The 25,035-nt window shown below is 52.7% G+C and overlaps 1 protein-coding gene across 1 annotated transcript; it reads left to right on the forward strand.

The window, feature by feature from the left end:
* The first annotated feature begins 1,444 nt into the window (after window positions 1-1,444).
* LOC116990775 (cholesterol 7-desaturase-like) lies at window positions 1,445-23,452 on the forward strand. Its single transcript, XM_033048729.1, has 7 exons — window positions 1,445-1,789; window positions 17,684-17,872; window positions 18,259-18,437; window positions 18,654-18,779; window positions 19,932-20,051; window positions 20,740-20,916; window positions 22,585-23,452. The coding sequence occupies exons 1-7, from the start codon at window positions 1,474-1,476 to the stop codon at window positions 22,744-22,746; spliced, it is 1,269 nt and encodes a 422-aa protein (XP_032904620.1). The 5' UTR covers window positions 1,445-1,473; the 3' UTR covers window positions 22,747-23,452.
* Window positions 23,453-25,035: the final 1,583 nt, after the last annotated feature.

Genomic DNA, 25,035 nt, shown 5'->3' on the forward strand with positions numbered 1-25,035 from the left:
TGCTGCACCACCACCTGACTGACTGACGGCTCCCCTTTACCATTGGTCCCCGCCGCCCACCGCCCACCATTGGCCTGGCATCGCCAATCCGCAGCCTCCCTCGCCCGTTGCCATGGCTCCTTCCGCCGGGTACCGGCCTGAGCTCAGTCCTTGTTGCACCCCCCCCCACATCCTCACCCCCCCCCCATCCTCACCACCCCCCCATCCTCACCCCCCCCCCCACATCCTCACCCCCCCATCCTCACCCCCCCATCCTCACCCCCCCCATCCTCACCCCCCCCCATCCTCACCCCCCCCCCATCCTCACCCCCCCGGCCCCCCATCCTCTCCCCCCGGCCCCCCCCTCTCACCCCCCCCGCTCACCCCATCCTCACACACCCCCCATCCTCACCCCCCCCCATCCTCACCCCCATCCTCACCCCACCCCCGCTCACCCCACTCTCACCCCCCCCGCTCACCCCTCTCACCCCCCCATCCTCATCCTCACCCCCCATCCTCACCCTCACCCCCCCCCCCGCTCACCCCACTCTCACCCCCCCCCATCCTCACCCCCCATCCTCACCCTCACCCCCGCTCACCCCACTCTCAACCCCCCCCCCATCCTCTTTATTATCATTGCGCATGGTACAACGAAATTTAAAAGTCAATCCCACGGTGCGATTCACAAGTGCAATTTTAAATATGTAAGAAAAGGTAAAAATATATACATATAAAAAGAAATTACAGATAAATAACAATAGCAGCTGAGGTAGAACCATTCAGTTGAATGTGAGTGTTCCAGAGATTCACCACTCTCTGTGTGAAAAATGTTGTTCTCATCTCGGTCCTAAAAGATTTCCCCCTTATCCTTAAACTGTGACCCCTTGTTCTGGACTTCTCCAACATCGGGAACAATCTTCCTGCATCTAGCCTGTCCAACCCCTTAAGAATTTTGTAAGTTTTATAAGATCCCCCCCTCATTCTTTGGCAAGAATGTCTTTCCTGAGACCACAGCTGGAGTATTGCGTACAGGTTTGGTCTCCAAATCTGAGGAAAGACATTCTTGCCATAGATGGAGTACAGAGAAGGTTCACCAGACTGAGTCCTGAGATGTCAGGACTTTCATATGAAGAAAGACTGGATAGACTTGGCTTGTACTCGCTAGAATTTAGAAGATTGAGGGGGGATCTTATAGAAACTTACAAAATTCTTAAGGGGTTGGACAAACTAAAATTAAACTCATTGAAGCTCAGGTGGGGCGGGACTACAGGTGTGGGGGTGGGGTCTACAGGTGCGGGGGCTACAGGTGGGGGGCGGGGTCTACAGATGTGGGGGCGGGGACTACAGGTGTGGGGGCGGGGACTACAGGTGTGGGGGCGGGGACTGCGGGGGCGGGGTCTACAGGTGTGGGGGGCGGGGTTTACAGGTGCGGGCGGCGCTGGTTTACCTGTGGCGCTGGGATGGGCGGTGGGGCAGAGCTGAGCAGCAGACACTATGGAGTGGGCTTGGAGCGGCTGGCTGGCCCCTTTCGGGCCGCCGCTGACAGCCTGGCTACTCGGCCCGTCTCTGCTGCTAGCCCTCGGGCTACTGTGGCTCTACCGCGTCCTCTTCAAGCCGCTTCACCTCATCCGCTGTTTGCACGATGTCGGTTACGTCCCTGAGCCCGGCGCCGACCTCCGACAGACCGCCAACCAGGTGCGGCGGCGCCGCAAGCGTGGAGACCTTCCTCCCGTCTATCCCAACGGGTGGTACCGGCTCCTGGGCTCCCGGCAGCTGCCCGCCGCCGCCGTCAAAAACGTCACCGTCTTCGGTAAGTGGATGGATGGGGATGGGATTGGGGGGGGGGGGGGGGGGGGGGGGGGGGGGGGGAGAGATAGAACGGCCTGAATGGATGCACAGCATGGAATCAGGCCGTTCGGCCCACAGTCCATCAGCTACCTGTCAATGTGGGGCGGACGGGGACAAGGGGGTGTGGGCTGGGGGGAGATATTGAGGGCGCCGGGTGAACCGCTCATGTTTGTGGGTTGGTGGGGGGAGCGGGGACAGTGGGGGCTTGAGCCGACCGGACTGGCGTGTGCGCTGCGTCGTGTAAGTGAAGTTGTGGATGGGATTCGTGTGAGTTCCAGGGGAGGTGGGTGAAGCCGGGCGAGCTTGTGGAGTTTTGGTGAAATTGTTGAAGTAGAGATGGTTTATGAAGCAGTCAGACAGGTACAAGGATCAGTCTGAAGAAGGTTTCGGCCCGAAACGTCGCCTATTTCCATCGCTCCATAGATGCTGCTGCACCCACTGATTCTCTCCAGCATTTTTGTGTACCTTCGATTTTCCAGCATCTGCAGTTCCTTCTTGAACACAAGTACATGGATGTGACTGGTTTAGAGGGATGTTGGCCGGTGTGGGCAAGTTGGGCTGAAGTGTCTGTCCACACACTGCGTCACTCTGTGGTCTCTGGTGCTGAGGGTCTGCAACCTGTGGATGATCATATTTCATTTATTGAACAAATTCATCCAGGAGTGTTGTTCGGTTAAGGAGCAGTCGTCACGGTGATTGAGTTTTATACACAACTGTAGTCAGGTGGCAGCAGGCAACAAGCGGGTCGTGTTACTGGATGGGAAATCAATAATTACACAACTACCGGCTCAACTGCAGCGTCAACCGGCGGCATTCACCAGTTGCTTCTTGTACCTGGATGTCGCTCCCCCGCGCCCACCTGACCCGTTCACTGCGGGGTGTTGTGTGGGTTGGGGAGTGGGGGTGTGTGTGTGTGGGGGTGTGTGTGTGTGGGTGTGTGTGTGTGTGGGGGTGAGTGTGTGTGTGGGTGAGTGTGTGTGTGTGGGTGAGTGTGTGTGTGAGTGTGTGGGTGAGTGTGTGTGTGTGTGTGGGTGAGTGTGTGTGTGTGTGTGGGGGAGTGTGTGTGTGGGTGGGGGAGTGTGTGTGTGGGGGGGGAGTGTGTGTGTGTGGGGGGGCGTGTGTGTGGGGGCGTGTGGGTGTGTGTGGGGGAGTGGTGTGTGGGGGGGAGTGTGTGTGTGTGTGGGGGTGAGTGTGTGTGTGTGGGGGGTGAGGGTGTGTGGTGTGTGTGGGGGTGAGTGTGTGTGTGGGGGTGAGTGTGTGTGTGTGGGGGTGAGTGTGTGTGTGGGGGTGAGTGTGTGTGTGGGGGTGAGTGAGTGGTGTGGGGGGTGAGTGTGTGGGGGTGGGGGGTGAGTGTGTGTGTGTGGGGGTGAGTGTGTGTGTGTGGGGGTGAGTGTGTGTGTGGGGTGAGTGTGTGTGTGTGGGGGTGAGTGTGTGTGTGTGGTGGTGAGTGTGTGTGTGTGAGGGGATGAGTGTGTGTGTGGGGGGAGGTGAGTGTGTGTGTGTGGGGGTGAGTGTGTGTGTGTGGGGGGTGAGTGTGTGTGTGTGGGGGTGAGTGTGTGTGTGGGGGTGAGTGTGTGTGTGTGGGGGTGAGTGTGTGTGTGAGGGGGTGAGTGTGTGTGGGGCGAGTGTGTTGTGTGTGGGGGGCGAGTGTGTGTGGGGGCGAGTGTGTGTGTGTGGGGGCGAGTGTGTGTGTGTGGGGGCGAGTGTGTGTGTGTGGGGGCGAGTGTGTGTGTGTGGGGGCGAGTGTGTGTGTGTGGGGGCGAGTGTGTGTGTGGGGGGGCGAGTGTGTGTGTGTGGGGGCGAGTGTGTGGGGGTGAGTGTGTGTGTGTGGGGGGGTGTGAGTGTGTGTGTGTGTGGGGGGGTGTGTGTGTGTGTGGGGGGGGGTGTGAGTGTGTGGGGGGGTGTGAGTGTGTGGGGGGTGAGTGTGTGGGGTGAGTGTGTGTGTGGGGAGTGTGTGTGTGAGGGGTGAGTGTGTGTGTGTGTGGGGTGAGGGGGAAGTGTGTGTGTGTGGGGTGAGGGGGGTGTGTGTGTGGGGGGGGAGTGTGGGTGGGGTGTGTGTGTGGGGGGGGGGCTCTACTGGGGTTTCAGGCGACCCGTTTACACTTTATTAGTGATACAGCATGGAAACAGGCCCTTCGGCCCAACTTGCCGACACCTACCAACATGTCCCAGCTACACTAGTGCCACTTGCCTGCGTTTGGCCCATATCCCTCTCAACCTGTCCTATTCATGTACCTGTCCAAATGTCTTTTAAATGTTGTTATAGTCCCTGCTTCAATAACCTCATCTGGCAGCTCGTTCCAGACACCCGCCACCCTCTGGGTGGGAAAAAAATGCTCCTCGAGTTCCTATTAAATCTTCCCCTCTCAGCCATGATCACAATGAATGGCAGTGCTGGCTCGAAGGGCCGAATGGCCTCCACCTGCACCTATTCTCTATGTTTCTAAACCTATGTCTTCTGATTGTTGATTCCCCTTCTTTGGGTTAAAGACTCTGCATTTACCTGTTTATTCCCCTCATGATCTTGTACACTTCTATGATGATCATATACTACTCTCTAAGATCACTCTCAGCCTCCTGTGCTCCAAGGAATAAAGTCCTAACCTGAACGGTCCACTTGCTGTGTAGGTCGTGCCCTGATTTGACCTCAAAATGCAACACGTCGCACTTATCTGCATTATACTCAATTAAACATTGCTCAGACCACTTGCAATCCTGCTGTCATTTGTGACAATGATCTCCATTATCTAGGATACCATTGGATTTATCTCAGTAATCGAGCCTTCTACCAATTGTCCAAATCAATGACATAAATCAGAAACAGTAACGGGCCCAGCACCGAGCCCTGAGGCACACCAGTCATCACAGGCCTCCAGTCCAAGAAACACCCTTCCACCACCACCCTCTGCTTCCTTCCATGAAACCAATTCTCTAGTCAACTAGCTCTCCCTGGATCCCATGCGTTCTAGCCTTCCAAAGCAGCCGACCATGTGGAACCTTGTCAGTCCTGTCCTCCTTCACATTGTTCTCCTTCCTGCCCCCCCCCCCCCCTGTACCACTCGTGATCATATATGCCTCCACCATCTCCTCTTTCCCGACCCCTCTACTAACCTGGACCAGAGCCATGAGCTGCTCCAGGTTGGCCGATGGAGATCTGAGTTTATGCAAATATTCACCCACTCTGGGTAAAAGACTCGATTCACCCGATCTATTCCACTCATTATTTTATACACATCTATAAGATCACCTCTCGTCCTCCTGCACTCCAAGGAATAAAGTCCATGCCTGTCCAACCTCTCCCTATAGCTTACACCCTTGAGTTCTGGCAACATCCTCGTAAATTTGCATGTACTCTTTCCAGCTTAACAGCATCCTTCCTATAACATGGTGACAAAACAATATTAATGATCCTTGTTATAACAGAAAACGGGGGGGGGGGGGGGGGGGGGGAGGGGGGGGGGGGGGAGATATGTACAGCATTGGAAACATAGCCAATAAACATACACTAAACCAGACGCACTATAAACAGGAAAGAGAAACACACTGAGACAAAATGTGCTCCAATCACCTAACTGTCACACTCTGCCCTTTGTTCCCGATATGAACAGACACCTCGGTTACAACAGATTTTGTCCGTTATTATCTAAAAGTGATGTAGAGATCTGTAATAACAAATTTAGACTATATTCCAAATGCAGCCTGACCAATGTCTTGTACAACTGCAGCTTGACATCCCATCCACTAGATTCAATGCCTTGACTGACACAGGCCAATCTGGACCACCCTATCCACCTGTGATGCCACTTTAAAGGAATTGTGTACCTGCACTCCTAGATCCCTCTGCTCCCCAGGGCCTGCCATTCACTGTGTAGGTCATGTCTTGATTTGACATCCCGAAATGCAACATCTCATCACAATTTTGATCCACTCAGAACTTTCTTCCTTCAGCATTTATAAATTAAACCAGGAAACGCCCCAGTATTGCCCCGTTGTTAGTTAATGCAGACATCTTGGTTTCATTGTAGTGAAAGTGTTGAATCTGTGTGCCCTGTAACACTGTCTATATCTCCATGGATTCAGTTGTTTTTGGAAGCATGTTTTAAAAGCTGTGTTCCATCATTACATTTTATGTAATGAAAAGTCACCTGAAACGTCACCAATTCCTTCGCTCCAGAGATGCTGCCTCACCCGCTGAGTTTCTCCAGCATTTTTGTCTACCTTCGATTTTTCCAGCATCTGCAATTCTTTCTAAAACAAACTGTACAATGGCCAATGCAACTTAAGGACATTTGAACAAATTGCAAAGATGGTGATAAACTTGCTAGCTTTCTTTAACAGGGATCATGGGTGTTTGCATGCTCTGCCAGCAGTGTAGATGTGTGGCTACAATACAACAATGCTGCTGACAACAACACAACCTCTGAACATAGGCGTACCTTGTGTGGGCAAGGAGTTTGTTTCAAGACAAGCAAACTATTGGATTTCATTATTGGGGACAGAAGTCTGATAATAATTTACAAAGGAGTAAATAGGAGCAGAATTAGCCAATTCGGCCCATCAAGTCTACTCCACCATTCAATCATGGCTGATCTTTCCCTCCCAACCCCATTCTCCTGCCTTCTCCCCATAACCTCTGACACCTGTACTAATCTGTCAATCTCTGATTTACGAATACCCAATGACTTGGCATTTTTTAGGCTGAGATTGATTCATCAACTGTTTGGATATAAATGAGGTTCACTACAAAGGCAGTGATCCTGCAACGGTTTCACCAGCCCTGTGTTTAGAGTGTGTGGGGGTGTTAGGTTGAGGAGGCTTTGTGTAGCAATGGGCTGGCTTCATTGTGGATGGGTCCCATGTAGAGTGGGCAGAATGGAAGCACGTTGACCAGACCAGATCACCCAACATCTTGAGACTCACGGCTCCTGTTCCATTCCTGGTCGATGGAGGGGAGACAGCGGTGTCACCGTAACTGACGGGATTCCCTAGGTCAGCAGAGTGGGGTGCAGGGTGTCATATGTCCCCACACAACACTCTGGTGTCGGGGTGCAGGTGTGGTGTACAGTGCTGTGACCCTACACCAATCTCTGATGTACATGGTGGGGTGTAGGGGGAGGGGAGGGGGGTGTGGGTGGGTGGGTATAGTGGGCTGGGGTGGCTCCTGTCCCTGTTTGTCCTGGTATTTACAAGTGTTGAAGGGTGCCCCTGTGTGGGTTCTGTGCCCGCCACTATGGACAGGTCACCAGCAATCACTGCCCATTGCAAAGACCATCCGTGCCAAGGCCCAGTAAACTCTACACGTGAGGGTTGGTGCAGGTATGGGCACGGTTGTGGATACCTGGCTGGGTTAGGTACTGGCATGGAGTGGTGTAGATACCATGATGGGCACAGGTACAGAGCTGAGTGGGTGCGTGCTTTGTACAGTGAGGCATAGTGTGGGTAGAGGGGGTAACACCAGTTGGAGACACATGTCATGCTGGTGTGGAAGGAAAGTGCTTCACACCACTGAAACGTATCGTGTGTATTTATTTCACAAACATCCATTACTGTTTTAGTAACCAGGTAAGTAATAGATCCAATGATCATTTTGCTGATAAACACACAAAGTCCGTGTGCCCTTACAAAGTGAATATCATGTTCTGGAGGATGGGATGAAAGATTCTGTTGCTTACTGCTGCCCCAAGCTGCCTCCAGGTTCCTAATGTCACCACGATGGGGCTGTGGTCGCCAGCTGCTGATGCGGGAAGAGAGAGTTCAAAAGTGATAGGAGCAGAATTAGGCCATTCGGCCCATCGTCTACTCTGCCATTCAATCATGGCTGATCCATCATCCTCTCTCAAACCCATTCTCCTCCCTTCTCCCTACAACCCCTGACACCTGCACTAATCAAGAATCTATCTCTGCCTTGAGAATATCCTATTATTGTTTGTAATCATAGTTACGACTCCTGAACAGACTTCTCGCAGGGTGTATTGCCGACACCGCACGCCATCAATTCATCCTGTTACAGACCCTGTGTTTTATTATTTGCACTTTCTCTGCGGTTGTGACACCAATTCTGCACTCTGTCTCCTTTCTGTTTGCAGTACCTGTTGTACTTGATCATGGTTTTTGATTGTAATTGGATCGTTTCATTCAACACAAGGTCTCTCATTGTGTCTCAGCACGTGAATCAATACCTCAGAGGCTTCTGTAGAACGACATCACATTGGGTGAACCTCCGGAGAACGTCCTCTCACCAACGTTACAGCTAGAATATTGCAAGCCATTTTATTTAGTTGCTTTTTAACCATTTTAGATTCCTGGGAATATCTTGCCAGTTGGTTATTTTTCCTGACACTTCCGACACTTCCCTACCATTCCTTGACCTCACCATCTCCATCGCAGGGGACAGACTCCTGACCGACATACATTACAAACCCACTGACTCACATGGCTATCTGGACTACACGTCTTCCCACCCTGCCCCCTGTAAAGACTCCATCCCCTACTCCCAATTCCTCCGCCTACGCCGCATCTGTTCCCAGGATGAGACATTCCATACCAGGGCATCGGAAATGTCCTCGTTCTTCAGGGAACGGGGATTCCCCTCCGCCACCATAGATGAAGCTCACACCAGGGTCTCATCCATACCCCGCAACACTGCTCTCTCTCCCCATCCCCGCACTCGCAACAAGGGCAGAGTCCCTCTGGTCCTCACCTTTCACCCCACCAGCCGGCAAATACAACACATAATCCTCCGCCATTTCCGCCACCTCCAACGTGACCCCACCACTCGCCACATCTTCCCATCTCCCCCCATGTCTGCCTTCCGCAAAGACCGCTCCCTCCGCAACTCCCTCGTCAATTCTTCCCTTCCCTCCCGCACCACCCCCCCCCCCGGGCACTTTCCGTTGCAACCGCAAGAAATGCAACACCTGTCCCTTCACCTCCCCCCTCGACTCCATTCAAGGACCCAAGCAGTCGTTCCAGGTGCGACAAAGGTTCACCTGTATCTCCTCCAACCTCATCTACTGCATCCGCTGCTCTAGATGTCAGCTGATTTACATCGGGGAGACTAAGCGGAGGTTGGGCGATCGTTTCGCCGAACACCTCCGCTCAGTCCGCAATAACCAACCTGACCTCCTGGTGGCTCAGCACTTCAACTCCCCCTCCCATTCCCAATCCGACCTCTCTGTCCTGGGTCTCCTCCATTGCCAGAGTGAGCAACAGCGGAAATTGGAGGAACAGCACCTCATATTCCGTCTGGGGACCTTGCGTCCGGATGGCATTAACATTGAATTCTCCCAATTTTGCTAGTCCTTGCTGTCTCCTCCCCTTCCTCAACCCTCTAGCTGTCTCCTCCCATCCGCCTGCCCTCGGGCTCCTCCTCCCCCTTTCCTTCCTTCTCCCCCCCACCCCCCATCAGTCTGAAGAAGGGTTTCGGCCCGAAACGTCGCCTATTTCCTTCGCTCCATAGATGCTGCTGCACCCGCTGAGTTTCTCCAGCAATTTTGTGTACCTTTGGTTATTTTTCCTGTTTGTGAGTTGCTGTCCAATGTGCAAGTCCTGTCCTAATTTCTGAGAGACCATGTTGATCTTGCGGGAAGTGGTGTCCAAACTGACTTCATTCAGGCAGAACAGATGGCTGAATGCTTTAAATGCTAACCCCTAAACTATGGCACCTCTTCCTTTAGTTTGTGAGCAGCTTGGTTGTGTTTAGTTTAGTTTCTTGTCACGTGTAGCGAGGTACAGTGAAAAGCTTGCGTTGTGTGCTGTCCAGTCAGCAGAAAGACAACACATGATACACGGGGCATCTGTAAACTGGACCTTGAGAGTAATGCCTTCTCTACTGGTCATCATGCTCTGGCACATTGATTATAAAGGGCAGCAAGGTGGCACAACAGTAGACTTGCTGCCTCACAGTGCCTGAGACCCGGGTTCGATCCTGACTACTGGTGCTATCTGTGTGGAGTTTGTACGTTCTCCCTGTGATCGCGTGGGTTTTCTCCGGTTTCCTCCCACATTCCAAAGACGTGTGGGTTTGTTAGTTAATTGGCTTCTATAAATTGTCACGAGTGTAGGACAGAACTCTGGTACTTTCCACGTATTTACTGTTGTGTATCAGTTCTGTAGACAGTAGATACTGTTCACATCATCAGCATCTCTGGAGAGAAGGTGTAATCACGATAAACTATGCTGAAACATCTCTTTCCACAGATGCTGCCTACCCTGCCCAGTGTTTCTTATATTTTCCGTTACTTTTTGAATTCTTCTGTTGCCTTATGATTTTAGTTTAGAGAACAAGGCCATGTGTTCCTGTGTCACTTTGCTGTGACCTCGCCCTCTCATTGCCATTTCTTTACAAGAAGGTGATGCATATATTGACCAAGCTGTCAGAGAATACCACAAACATGGGTACAATGATGATGACATTTACAGTATATGGACAGGCAAAGTGTAAAGGGAGATGGGCCAAACATAGGCAAATGGTCTGAAGAAGGGTCTCATCACCCATTCCCTCTCTCCAGAGATGCTGCCTGTCCCGCTGAGTTACTCCAGCGTTTTGTGTCTATCGTTGACATATGATACCAGCTGTGTTACAGTGTGGTGGGCAGGGGTAAGTCGGGCTGAAGGGCCAGTTTGTGTGCTGTGACTGTCAGCATGAGGCATGATGTTGCTCTCCACCCTCAGGCACTGCTCCAGGCTGAGTGGATAAGCCAGATTACATGGACCCACAGCAGCAGCTGCCTGTGTCTCACCTGCTGCACCTCACGTCGGCACTCGGTTTCACAATCACTCTGCATTGTTGAGAAGTGAAGTAAACCTCCTTCAGTGTGGGAATGAACTGCAGACGCTGGTTTACACCGAAGATAGATACAAAATGCTGGAGTAACCCAGCGGGTCATGCAGCATCTGTGGAGAAAAGGAATAGGAAAAGAATGCTGTCTGACGCATTGAGTTACTCCAGCCTTTTGTGTCTGTCTTCGGTTTAAACCAGCATCTGCAGTTCCCTTCTGCACACTAAGAGAAGGTACATTCTCTAACCCCACACAGTTTTCAGGCTCCTGTACCTTCTTCTTGTTGGCAATGGTGAAATGAGTGTGTGCCCAGGATGGTGTGGGTCTTTGATGATGTTGGCTGCCTTTTTCAGGCAGTGACTTCGATAGATCCCTTCGATGGTGGTGAGGTCAAAGCCGGTGATTGGCTGGGCAGTGGTCACAACTTTTTGCAGTCATTTCCGCTCCTGGACGTTCAAGTTGCCGAACCAGGCCACGACGCAACCAGTCACAATGCTCTCTACTGTGCACCTGTAGAAGTTCAGGGAAATCCTCATTGACATGCTGAATCTCCGTAATCTTCACAGGAAATAGAGTCGCTGATGTGTGTGTGCGCATCAGTGTGCTGGGCAATAATAAAGAATTATATCTATCTCCACCTTGTATCCATTGATTTGGTCGCCACAGCTGTCTGTGGAATGAACTACAGATACACCACCCTCTGAAGAAATTCTTCCTTGTCTCTTTCTAAAGGTAAATCCTTTTATTCTGAGGCTGTGCCCTCTGGTCCTAGACTCTCCACATCCACTCTATCCAGGCCTTTCACTATTCGGTAAGTTTCAATGAGGTTCCCCCTCATCCTTCTGAACTCCAGCGAGTTCAGGTCCAGTGCTGTCAAACACTCATCATATGTTAACCCACTCATTCCTGGGATGATTCTTGTACATCGCCGCTGGACACTCTCCAACGCCAGCACATCCTTCCTGAGATATGGGGCCCAAAACTGCTGACAAGATGCATCTGACCAGCACCTTGCCGAGTGCTAGCTTTATCTTGTCAATTGCAAAGGCTGTAGGCTGTGAGGTTCTGGCCTGGTGTCTGTAACTAACTAATTGAAGTGATGGTCACGTATCAATGATGTGGCCAGGTTTGGTTGTGATGAGTGAGGAGGTTGGGTCAAGGCGAGAGTGGTTTATTGTCACGTGTCCGCTACAGAGCAATGACATTCCTGACTTGCAGCAGCACAATAGACATGTAAACATAGTGCTCTGTAAACACCATCAAAAATGTTCAATGTATATTCAGAAAAACAATAATAAAAAGCAACGCTTAGATTAGATTGGTGCCCCCAGGTCTATGTAGTTTGAAGATTATTTGGAAGTTGTAGTGTTCAATAGCCTGCAGACACAAAGTGCTGGAGTAACTCAGTGGGTCAGGCAGCATCTGTGGAGAGAAGTGATGGTGACATTTCAGGTGGAGACCCTTCTTCAGATGGGTAATCAGTGGACGGGGAGGGGGTGGGTCTGTGACAGCTCTGTCTGCAGGAGTGGATGCTGCTGTTGGTGAGAGGAATGTGGCGTGGGGAATCGGAATGCAGATGCTGGGTGGGACGGCAACACATAGATGGGGAGCAGGTTTGGGATATCGTGCAGTCAGATACAACTGGCCGTCTCCGGATTAGCAGCATCGCAGTCTCCAAGCACGGGTTACAGCTGTGCCAGCCACAGGCATCTGGAACTACTGCCTCTGCTCCGGGACTGGGCTCAGTCTGCGTGGACTTGGCATGTTCTCCCGTGTCTGTGACTGTCTCACACGCGTGCTCTGGTTTTCCCACGTGTCCTAATGACTGGGTCACTGTCATTTGGGAGCGGGTCTAAGATGCAGGGGTGACGGGGTAAGGGGAATGGGACTGATGGGGATCGCTCTGCTGGGAGATGACGTGATCCAGATGGGCCGAACGGCTGCTCTCGTACACAGCACGGGGGGGGGGGGGGGGGCGTTGATTTCATGACAAACAATAACGTTAAGAAAGTGCTGCAAATGTTGGCAAAATAAAAACTGAAAATACTCACCAGGTCTATGGAAAGTTTCAGTTTAGTTTCTTGTCACATGTACCGAGGTACAGTGAAAAGCTTTTGTTGCGTGCTAACCAGTCAGCAGAAAGACAATACGTGATTACAATCGAACCATTCACAGTGTACAGATACATGATAAGGGAATAACGTTTAGTACAAGGTCAAGTCTGATTAAAGATAGTCCGAGGGTCACCAATGAGATGGATGGAAGTGAAATGAAGAAGAAAAACCTTGTTCAGTGCGCAGGCGAACTCTGAATGAGGACACGTGGCTGATGGTCTGGTGAAGATGGGTCAGTGTGACCGTGATCCGGGGGGGGGGAGGAGGCCAGGCACGAGAGAGCGGACACAGGACTTGCTGCAGAATGTCGAGCACCCAGTGACCAGCCGGGGAAAACCAGGCATCTCAACGTGGAACTAAAGGAGAAAACGTTGAAGCAATCAGCAGATCTGGCATCATCAGTCTGAAACATTAACGCCGTTTCTCTTCCCACAGATGCTGCTTGACCTGCTGAGTGTTTGCAGTACTCTCTGTATTTGTTTCAGATTTCTAGTGGAAACAGGCTCTTCAGCCCACTGAGTCCGCGCCGACCATCGATCCCCGCACACTAACACTATCCTACACACACTAGGGACAATTTACATTTATACCAAGCCAATTAACCTGCAAACCTGTACGTCTTGGAAGTGTGGGAGGAAACTGGAGATCCCGGAGACAACCCACGCAGGTCACAGGGAGAACACGTGGTCCGGATCGAACCCGGGTCTCTGGCGCTGTGAGGCTGCAATGTTTTAGCTTAGTTTAGAGATGCAACTCTACCGCTGAGCTACCACCGTGATGCCCTAGCTACGACAGTTCTTTGATTTTCAGACATGTCGGCGAAAGGGCCAATCATGGCTATTTGTGTTTCTGCCACAGTTTGACCGAACAATGAACTCTGATGAAGTCTCAAATGGGAAAACAAGGAACTGCAGATGCTGGTTTACAAAAAATGATACAAACTGCTGGAGTAACTCAGTGGGTCAGGCAGCATCTGTGGAGAACATGGATAGGTGATTTTTTGGGTTGGGACCTTTCTTCAGACTAAAGGGTCCCAACCCGAAGGTTCAACTGTCTGTATTCTCCAGAGACGCTGCCTGACCCGTTGAGTTACTCCAGCACTTTGTGGCCTTTCAAGAACAGAACCCCATTGTTATTATACTCTTGAACGGACCACACATACGCCAAAGATGTATTCCTGATCTTACAATCCACCTCATTCCCGCACTCACTATTTTTGGAGCAGGTACTGCGGAAGCTGACGGCATTAAGGGGTATTAACTACAAGGAGAGGCTAGATAGACTTTAGAGATTCAGGCCCTTCAGGCCACCGAGTCCGCACCAACCAGCGATTTCCACACACTAACACAATCCTACACAAGGAACATTTTACAATTTAACAGAAGCCAATTAACCTATAAATCTGTTCATCTTTGGAGTGTGGGAGGAAACCGGAGCACCCAGAGAAAACCCACGCGGTCACAGAGAACGTACAAGCTGACCCGCTGAGTTATTCCAGCACTTAATGTTATCTCGTTCTTAGGTGCTGTTTGATTTCTGCATTTCTAAGGGCCATGAATGCCTACGTGTGTGTTTGTGTGTGTGTGTAATGAAATGAATTCCTGCAGAAATGGGTGCAAGAGAGGAATGTGGAGAAACAGGTTCATGAATAGCAGGTAACATGAAGGGAGGAATAATGTTTCAGGCATTCCAGAGGACAGTTCACTATTTAATTTCCAGGGTATGAACTGGAATGGGAATTCCACAAGTTGTGTTCTGCTTCCACATTTGCTGAGCTCCTTACCTCCGTCCTGGCGAGGTTTGTGTGAACTGCAGTGAAAAATGTCCTTATGTTGCAAATATCAACTACAATAGGCAAGGCTGTTCAAGACCACTTGTCTTGGGGCTTTTAAGCTGGAAAGGGTGCAGAGAGGATTCACGAGCATGTTGCCAGGACTCAAGGGCCTGAGCTATAGGGAGAGGTTGAGCAGGCTAGGACTCTATTCCTTGAAGAGCAGGAGGATGAGGGATGATCTTATAGAAGTGTATAAGATAATGAGAGGAATAGATCGGGTAGATGCACAGAGTCTCTTGCCCAGAGTTGGGGAATTAACAACTAGAGAACATTAGTTAATGGTGAGGGGGGAAAAATTGAATAGGAACCTTGGGGCAACTTTTTCACACCGGGTGATGGGTGTCTGGAACGAGCTGCTAGAGGAGGTACTATTGCAACGTTTAAAAAACATTTGGACTGGTACATGGATAGGAATAGTTTAGGCGGATATGGACCAAGCGCAGGCAGGTGGGACTAGTGTTGATGGGATATGATGGGCCGAATGGCCTGTTTTCATGCTGCATGACTTTATGACCATGTTGTGAGAAATCCAGTGTATTTGGAAAGCAGTGACAGGATCGGTCAAAGTCAGTGTGGATTTATGAAGGGGAAATCATGCTTGATTAATCTTCTGGAATTTTTTGAGGATGTAACAAGTAGAATGGATAAGGGAGAGCCAGTGGACGTGGTATATCTGGACTTTCAAAAAGTCTTTGACAAGGTTCCACACAAGATTGAGTGTGCAAAATTAGAGCACATGGTATTGGGGGTCGGGTATTGAGATGGGTAGAGAACTGGTTGGCAAAGAGTAGGAATTAACGGGTCCTTATCAGAATGGCAGGTAGTGACTAGTGGGGTGGCGCAAGGCTTGGTGCTGGGACCCCAGTTATTTACAATATATATTAACGATTTAGATGAGGGAATTAAATGTATCATCTCCAAGTTTGTGGATGACGCAAAGCTGGGTGGCAGTGTGAGCTGCGAGGAGGATGCTCTGAGGCTGCAGGGTGACTTGGATAGGTTGGGTGTGTGGGCAGATGCAGTACAATGTGGATAAATGTGAGGTTATCCACATTGGTGGCAAGAACAAGGCGGCAAATATCTGAATGGTGTCAGATTCGGAAAAGGGGAGGTGCAATGAGACCTGGGTGTCCTTGTACATCAGTCACCGCGGGTCCCTGCTGGGAGACCGCTTTTTGGGGCTTGCGCAACGGCGACTTCTCCCGCCCGAGTTGCGGGGTTGAAGAGTACCTGGAGTGGGGCCTTACATCACCGCCCAGCGCGGCTTTAAATGGCCACTGGACTTTGCTAGCGCCCGCCGGGGGCTCCAACACCAAGACCCGGAGTGCGGCCTTGCATCACTCGGCGCGGCATAAATGGCCGCGGGACAATTACCATCGCCCGCCGGGGGCTTTGACTGACATTGGGAGGGGAATGGGGAGTGCAGGGGAGGGATAAGTTTTTGCCTTCCATCACAGCGAGGAGGAGATTCACTGTGATGGATGTCTGTGTAAATTGTGTTGTGTCTTGGGTCTTTTTCTTGTTTGTATGACTGCAGAAACAACATTTCATTTGGACCTCAATGAGGTTCAAATGACAAATAATATTGTATTGTATTGAAAGTAAGCATGCAGGTACAGCAGGTAGTGAAGAAAGCCAATGGCATGTTAACCTTCATAGCGAGAGGATTTGAGTTTAGGAGCAAGGAGGTCCTACTGCAGTTGTACAGGGCCCTGGTGAGATCCCACCTGGAGTATTGTGTACAGTTTTGGTCTAATTTGAGGAAGGACATTCTTGCTATTGAGGGAGTGCAACGTAGGTTCACCAGGTTAATTCCCGGGATGGCGGGACTGACATATGGTGAAAGAATGGATTGACTGGGGTTATATTCACTGGAATTTAGAAGGATGAGAGGATTCTTATAGAAACATAAAATTCTTAAGATTTAAGAAGGAACTGCAGATGCTGGAAAATCGAAGGTAGAGTGAGGACCATCGTAAATTGGAGGAACAGCACCTCCTATTTCGCTTCGGCAGTTTACACCCCAGCGGTATGAACATTGACCTCTCCAATCTCAGGTAGTCCCGGCTTTCTCCTCCCCTTCCCAGCTCTCCCTCAGTTCACTGTCTCCCCCTCTTCCTTTCTTCTTTCCGGGGCCCACCCCCACCCTCACATCAGTCTGAAGAAGGGTCTCAACCCGAAACGTTGCCTATTTCCTTCACTCCATAGATGCTGCCTCACCCGCTGAGTTTTTCCAGCGTTTTTGTCTAAAATTCCTAAGGGATTGGACAGGCTTGATGCAGGAAAAATGTTCCCCATGTTAGGGGAGTCCAGAAGCAGGGGTCATAGTTTAAGAATAAGGGGTAGGCCATTTCTGACTGAGATGAGGAAAAACCTTTGCACCCAGAGAGTTGTGAATCTGTGGAATTCTTTGCCACAGAAGGCAGTGGAGGCCAATTCATTGGATGTATTCAAGAGAGTTAGATTTAGCTCTTGGAGCTAACAAAATCAAGGGATACGGGGAGAAGGCAGGAACGGGGTACTGATTTTGGATGATCAGCCATGATCATATTGAATGGTGGTGCTGGCTCGAAGGGCCAAATGACCTACTCCTGCACCTATTATCTATGTTTCTATTCATTCATCCAGACAACAAAACATTCCCCATCCCCACTTGACCCGGAACATCACCCATTCCTTCTCTCCAGAGATGCTGCCTGTCCCCCTCAGTTACTCCAGCACTTTGTGTCTATCTTCAGTTTAAACCAGCACCTGCAGTTCCTTCCTACAGCGATCTCTTCCCAGCTGAACCATCAGAGAGCTGTCCCGACCTCCAATCGACGTCATTGGAAACCCTTGGGCTATTTTAAATCAAACTTTACTGTCTTTATCTTGCACTAAACATTATTCCCTTTATCCTGTATCTGTACACTGTGGACAGCTCGATTGTAATCATGTATAGTCTTTCTGCTGACTGGTTAGCAAGCGACAAAAATGCTTTTCACTGTATCTTGGTATATGTTACAATAATAATTTAAACCTAAACTAACCCCATCCAACCCAACCCCCCACCAGAGTCAGGGCCGGGCAGCGGGGCAGGGTCAGTGGGTGACATAACCTCTCTCTCTCTCTCTCCCTACCTGCGCCAGGTGAGCAGTTAGCCGTGTACCGGGGCGACGATGGCAGGGCATACGCAGTGGACGCTTACTGCCCTCACCTGGGCGCCAACCTGGCCGTGGGCGGGCGTGTGATCGGCGATTGCATCGAGTGCCCCTTCCACGGCTGGCAGTTCCGCGGCCACGACGGCAAGTGTACGGTCATCCCATACGCCGAGAGAGGTGACAGCGGGGTTACTGGGGTCAGTGGGGAACGGAGACCGGGGTTGCTGGGGTCAGGGTGGGGGTGGGGGTGAGGGTCAGGGTCAGAGTGGGGTTCAGGGTGGGGGTGAGGAGGTTGGGGTGAGGGTGGGGGTTGGGGTGAGGGTCAGGGTCAGAGTGGGGTTCAGGGTGAGGGTCGGGGTCAGGGTGGGGGGTGGGGTCAGGGGGCGGGGTCAGGGTGGGGGTGGGGGGCGGGGTCAGGGTGGGGGTGAGGGTGATGGTCAGGGTCAGAGTGGGGTTCAGGGTGAGGGTGGGGGTCAGGGTGGGGGTTGGGGTCAGGGTGGAGACGTGACCCTGGTGATGGGGTGTGTGACGTGGGGGTCTCCCTCTTCCCCCCCCCCCCCCAGTGCCGGAGTTTGCCCGGGTGCGGAGCTGGCCGCTGTGCGAGGTGAATGGGGCGCTGTACGTCTGGTTCCACTGCGACGGCCTGGAGCCGGGATGGAGCGTTCCCGTACAGAACGAGATCCAGTCCGGAGAGTGGGTTTTCCGGGGAGACACCGAGCACCTCATCAACTGCCACATCCAGGTGGGGGGGTTGGGGGTGAGGGGGGGGGTGAAGCGGGGAGGGGGGGGTTGGGGGTGGGGGTGGGGTTGAGGGGGTGGGGGTGAGGGTGTGGGTGAAGGGGGGTTTGGGTGTGAAGGGGGTTGGGGGTGAGGGTGAGGAGGAGGAGGGGGGGGGGGTTGAGGGGGGGAGGAGACCGAGGGGTCGCTGGGAGCTGAGACTGACCGTTTTTGCCCGCAGGAGATCCCGGAGAACGCGGCAGATGTGGCACACCTCACTCACCTGCACAGCCCGGCCATCCTGAGCGGCACCGACCTCCGTAACACCCGCTGCCGCCGCTGGGGCTTCATGCGGCACGACTGGAAGGTGAGGGGCCCGGGGGGGGGGGGGGGGGGGGGGCAAGGCGAAGCTTGTACGGTTACGGTCCTAGTGAGGGGCATTAGTGTGAATGGGCAACGGGTGCAGCATGGACATGGGGCCGAGGGGCCTCTACAGCCTATGACTGTCACCCACACAAATATCAGGCATGAGGTATTTGTCGATAAGAAAGTAAGGAATTATTAAGTTCATACGGTCTAGGAACAGAATTAGGCCATTCGGCCCATCAAGGCTACCCTGCCATTCAATCATGGCTGATCTATCTCTCCCTCCTTACCCCATTCTCCTGTCATCTCCCCATAACCCCTGACACCCGTACTAATCAAGGTCTGTCATACAAAAATATCACCTAACTTTGCCTCCACAGCCTTCTGTGGCAAATGATTCCACAGATTCACCAGCCTCTGGCTAAAGAAATTCCTCCTCATCTCCTTCCTAAAGGAACATCCTATAATTCTGAGTGTGACCTCTGGTCCTAGACTCTCCCACTAGTGGAAACATCCTCTCCACATCCACACTATCCAGGCCTTTCACGATTCTGAGTTTCAATGAGCCCCCCCCCCCCCATCCACAGGCTCCACAGATGCTGCCTGACTTGTCGAATCTCCAGAGGATTGTCTCCTGTTTCTGTCCTTGGTGCTGCTGCGATCTGGATTGGGCGAGTCTGTGCGGCTTGAAGGGCGGTGAGCTTCGACATAAGGCAGCGTTTGTTTAGTTTACTTTAGAGATACAGCACAGAAACATGCCCCTCGGCCCAACGAGTCCGTGCTGACCAGCGATCACCTCGCCCACTAGCACTATCCTACACACTAGAGACAATTTACAGAAGCCAATTATCTGACCCTTGGCGGGGTGGGGGGAGAGGAGGGGTGGGGGTGGGGGTGGGTGAGGTTCATTGCGGAAAGGGTCCCACTCACACAGGGTGACCTCTGGCGCTGTGTGTCCGTGGGCAGCGGGTTACTATACTGATGAGGGGGGTGCGCTGGCGGGGGATGGGGATGGGCCCAGCGCTACACTAATGCAGGTACCCTGGTGCAGAAGGACGAGGGTGGCAGAGGAATGGGGCAGGGGGGATGGTGCAGGGGGGATGGTGCAGGGGGGTGGGCCCGGCGCTACACTAATGCAGCTACATGGGTGCAGGTGCAGTGGAGCGAGGAGTCGGTGCCGGACAGACATTGCTCGCGGATGCTGGTGAACCACACTCTGCACATCCTGGGCTGGCATTGCCCGCTGCTCGACCTACACGTGGTGGCCCGACAGGTCAGTCCCACCCAATACATGTCCCATCCACGCCCTCGCGTCATACAACGTGAAAACTTGCCCACACCGGCCAACATGTCCCAGCTACACTAGTCGCACCTGCCTGCGTTTGGTCCTATCCATTCACCTGTCTACCTGTTAGGATAGTCGTTAGGATAGTCCCAGCCTCAACTACCTTCTCTGGCAGCTCGTTCCATACACCCACCACCCTTTGTGTGAAGAGGTTACCCCTCAGGTTCCTATTAAATCGTTTCCTCCTTATCTTAAACCTATGTCCTCTGGTTCTCGATTCCCCTACTCTGGGCAAGAGTACTGTGTGCGTCTACCCGATCTATTCCTCTCATGATTTTATACACGTCTATAAGATCACCCCTCATCCTCCTGCACTCCAAGGAATAGAGACCCAGCCTACTCAACCTCTCCTTATAGCCCACACCCTCGAGTCCCGGCAACATCCTCGTAAATTTTCTCTGTACCCTTTTACTTAATTTATAGTTATACAATATAATTCCATCCTAACATGCCCCGTGGCCCCCCCAACCCCCCCCCCCTGTGACCCTCCAGCCCCCCCACCCCGTCTCTCACCCCTCCAACCCCCCCCCCCCCCCCCCGTCCCTCAACCTCCCCCCTCCAGGCCTGTTGCTCCCTCTGTCCTGTCCCGTGTGTGAGCCGCTCCGTGCCATTGCAGGTGGGCCCGGGCCTGGTCTACATGCTCTTCAACCATGCCTTCCTGGGCCGTGGGGTGATCCTACACTGCGTGACCCCGGTGGAACCGCTGCTCCAATGCGTCACCCACTGCATCTACTACCAGAGCAACATGCCCGCCCTCATCCCCAAGGCCCTCATCATGGGCGAGTGTATCCAGGTGAGTGAGTGTGTCCACCACGCCGGCTCTACGCTGACCCCAATGACCACTGCGCTCCCGGGCGGTTAATTGTGAGCAGTTTTGGCCCCAAATCTGAGGAAGGATGTGATGATGAAGGGGATGATGTGTAGGATGCTGGTTTACACCGGAGAGAGACACACACGATGCTGCAGTAACTCAGCGGGTCAGGCAGCATCACTTCAGAAAAGTAATTGTTGACGTTTTGGGCTGGAAACCTTCTTCAGACTGTGATTGGGAATCCTTCTCTCCAGAGATGCTCTCTGACCCGCTGAGTTATTCTAGTATTTTCTGTCTATCTTCGGTACAAACCAGCATCTGCAGATAGACACAAAACGCTGGAGTAACACAGCGGGACAGGCAGCATTTCTTATGAAAAGGAATAATTGACATTTCAGGTCGAGTCTTGACCCTTCTTGGAAACATATAAAATAGGGGCAGGAGTAGGCCATTCGGCCCTTCGAGCCAGCACCGCCATTCAATATGATCATGGCTGATCATCCACAATCAGTTCCTGCTTTCTCCCCATATCCCTTGATTCCGTTAGCCCTAAGAGCTAAATCTAACTCTCTCTTGAAAACATCCAATGAATTGGCCTCTAATGTGGCAGAGAATCTTCTGTGACAGAGAATTCCACAGATTCACAACCCTCTGGGTGAAGATGTTTTTCCTCATCTCAATCCTAAATGGCCAACCCCTTATTCTTAAAATGTGACCCCTGGTTTTGGACTCCCCCAACATCGGGGAACATGTTTCCTGCATCTACCCTGTCCAATCAGCCTGAGAGTCCGGGGAGGGAGTGGAGACCGGGGTTATTGGCCGTGCAATCCGAGCGAGACGTGGTGGGGGCAGGTTACTGGGTGGATGGTGGGGGGGAGAGGTGGTGGGGTGGGGGAGGGAGGAGGTGGTGGGTGGGGGAAGGGAGGGGTGGTGGGGGTGGAGGGTGGGGGTGGTGGTGGTGGTGGAGGGAGGGAGTGGTGGAGGTGGAGGGGAGGTGGTGGTGGAGGGGGAGGGGTGGTGGTGGAAGTGGTGGGAGGGTGGGGAGGGAGGGGGTGGTGGAGGGTGGTGGGGGGTGGTGGGTGGGGGGGGTGGTGGGGTGAGGTGGGGAGGTGGTGGGGTGGTGGGGGGGGGAGTGGTGGAGGGTGTGGCGGAGGGGGGGAGGTGGTGGGGAGGGAGGTGGTGGGTGGAGGGAGGGAGTGGTGGAGGGTGGTGGAGGTGGTGGTGGTGGGGGGGTGGTGGTGGGGTGGTAGGGGGTGGAGGGGTGGGGGGAGGGAGGGGGGGGGGGGGGTGTGGGGAGGGAGGAGGGAGGGTGGTTGGTGGTGGGGTGGGGGGTGGGGGGGGGGAGGGGGGGGTGGTGGACGGTGGTGGACGGTGGTGGTGGGGTGGGGTGGTGGTGGGGTGGGGGGGGTGGTGGGGTGGGGGGGGTGGCGGAGGTGGAGGGTGGTGGTGGAGGGAGGGAGTGGTGGGGTGGTGGGGGATGGTGGAGGGTGGAGGGAGGGCGTGGTGGAGGGTGGAGGGAGGGGGGGGTGGTGGAGGGTGGAGGGAGGGGGTGGTGGTGGTGGTGGAGGTTGGTGGAGGGTGGAGGTGGAGGGTGGTGGAGTGGGGGGGGGTGAGCCAGTGGGACTGACGTTATTGACCCGCTCCCCACAGTTTGAGCGGGACGTGATGATCTGGAACAACAAGACATACATGCCGCGGCCGCTGCTGGTGAAGGAGGACTCGGCCATCGTGCGCCACCGCCGCTGGTACTCGCAATTCTACACCGACAACAGCCCCCGCTTCCCGGCGCCCAATCACAGCCTCGACTGGTGAGGGGCCGAGCGGCCGCTGCCGGAGCTGGACGTCCGCACACGTGCACGCGCATTTGCCTGGGTGTGCCCGTGCCCGTGCCCGTGCCCGTTTGTGTGCGCGCGTCTGTGGAAAGAACTGCAGATGCTGGTTTAAACCGAAGATAGACAAAAAAGTGCTGGAGTAACTCAGCGGGACAGGCAGCATCTCTGGCACACGTGTGTCCATGTTTGTACATGTCTGCGGGATGAGCATGTACGCGTCTGTGCGTGTGTATCTGTATATGCGTGCATGGTGTGTGTAGACCCAACACTGTGCCCATGCAGACACTGTATGTGTGTGTGTGTCTGTCTGTGTGCAGGGTGTTTGTTGACCCTGCTGTATGCAAGGCTCTGCTTGGCACTGTGTACATGTGTGCACGCATCTGTGCGTGTGTACACACCTGTGTATATGCACATGTCTGTGTGTGTGCGTGTGCGTACACAGGGGGTGTTTGTTGACCCTGTCCTGTTCCTGTGCAGACACCGAGTGCCAGGGGAAGTGCCGCACTGACCGGTCACTCCAGCTTCAGCCTGTGCCCACAGGTTCGTGCCTGGTCAGTCCCAGGCTCACTGGCTGCCAGTGCCCCAGCTCCAGCCCATCTCCAAGGGAGCCCAAATTATTTTTATAATTCTTGTATCAAATGTTTTTAATATTGAATGAAATAAACGTTACTACTGTGCCACTTGTATAAAACTCGGGCAGGCCGCCCTGTCGCCCTCCTTCCTGCCAGAGCACACAACACACAACACACAACACACAACACACCCAAGACCATTCACACCGCCGCCACTCACTCTGTTATAGGAGGCACGTGGACCAAGGTCAAGTGGAAAGCCTTTGTTGCGGAAAGACAACACATGATTACAATCGAGCCACACAGTGTACAGATACAGTGTATGCAGTGTACAGATACAGTGCATACAGTGTACAGATACAGTGTACAATGCATACAGTGTGCAGATACAGTGTGTTCAGTGTACAGATACAGTGTATAGTTAGTGTATAGTGTAGATACAGTGTACAGATACAGTAACACAGCACCACAGTGCTCTATCCCTGAGTAACTCGTGGTGATCTAACGCCCATTCCAAGAGTTATTGATTGTCCAACCGACACCTCCATTATATCCGTCCATCACCCATTCTCCAGGGTCTCAGTGCCCGATGGAGGGGAGGGGGAGTTTGGTTGCAAGCAGCCTGGGGTGAGACTGGTGTTGTGATGGCAACAAGTTGGCTGGGGGGAGAAGTATGTCACGTGCCAATGTGCCCTCAGGCCGGCCAATTTCCCCAGGATGTGATGGGATGGAGAGACCGTGCGTGTGGGAATGTCACTGGGCAGGGAGGGGTGGCTGCTCACCACCACGCTCCCAACATCACTGGAAGTGCAAGCAAGTCACTGCTTCACCTGGAAGGATGTTGTGGTCCATGGATGGTGGGAAGCGAGGAGGTGAGAAGACAAGTGTGGCATCTCCTGTGGAATGTACAATGCATGTCTATTATCAGTAAAATGACCCTTCTAGGACCAGTTTTGAGTCTACACCCACATAGCTTGTCAAAACTCTGGAGTAAGCTTGTTCAAAATGCCCGACTTTCCTGAAGACTCCTTCTGGTTGCACGGGAAAGTAACGAGAGAAGTGAAGTTGTCTCTGGAGACGGTGGAGTGAACAACTGAACTGCGGATGGGAATGGTACTAAATGCTCAAAGGAAGAGTGTGGAGGGGGAGGGGGAGGGGGGAGGGGGGAGGTGTCTCAGAGGTGTGGAAATGATTGGGAAAACTCAAGATCAGTCAGGGAATAATCAGACTAATCTGGGACTTGCCTGCTTGTCAAAGGCAGATGTAATCTGACCAAATGATTGAATGGTTCTGGAGGTAACACAATACTGATACAATAGCTGTGTTTTACATGGACTGAATGAAGCAAGACATCTGACCAGATCCTGCTTGTGGAATCTGGTCCACAGGGTTAGGGCTCATGGGGTTCAGGACAAGTGGGCAAAGTGGATCCACAAATAACTTGGCAACACAACACAGAGGGTGTGGTGTCCTGGGTGATATACCGGGACCCTTGCTGTTTGTAGCTTGAACATGGAGAGCAGAGGGATCTAGGAGTGCCCGTACATAGTTCCTTGAAGGTGGAGTCGCAGGTAGATAAGGTGGTCAAAAAGCTTTCAGCACTTTGGCCTTCATCAGTCAGTATTGAGGATGGGGGCTGTCATGTTGCAGTTATATAAGGCGTTGGTGAGGCCACATTTAGAGTATTATGTTCAGTT

Source organism: Amblyraja radiata, chromosome 32 (assembly GCF_010909765.2).
Source record: "Amblyraja radiata isolate CabotCenter1 chromosome 32, sAmbRad1.1.pri, whole genome shotgun sequence".
In the NCBI taxonomy this organism is placed as follows: domain Eukaryota; kingdom Metazoa; phylum Chordata; class Chondrichthyes; order Rajiformes; family Rajidae; genus Amblyraja; species Amblyraja radiata.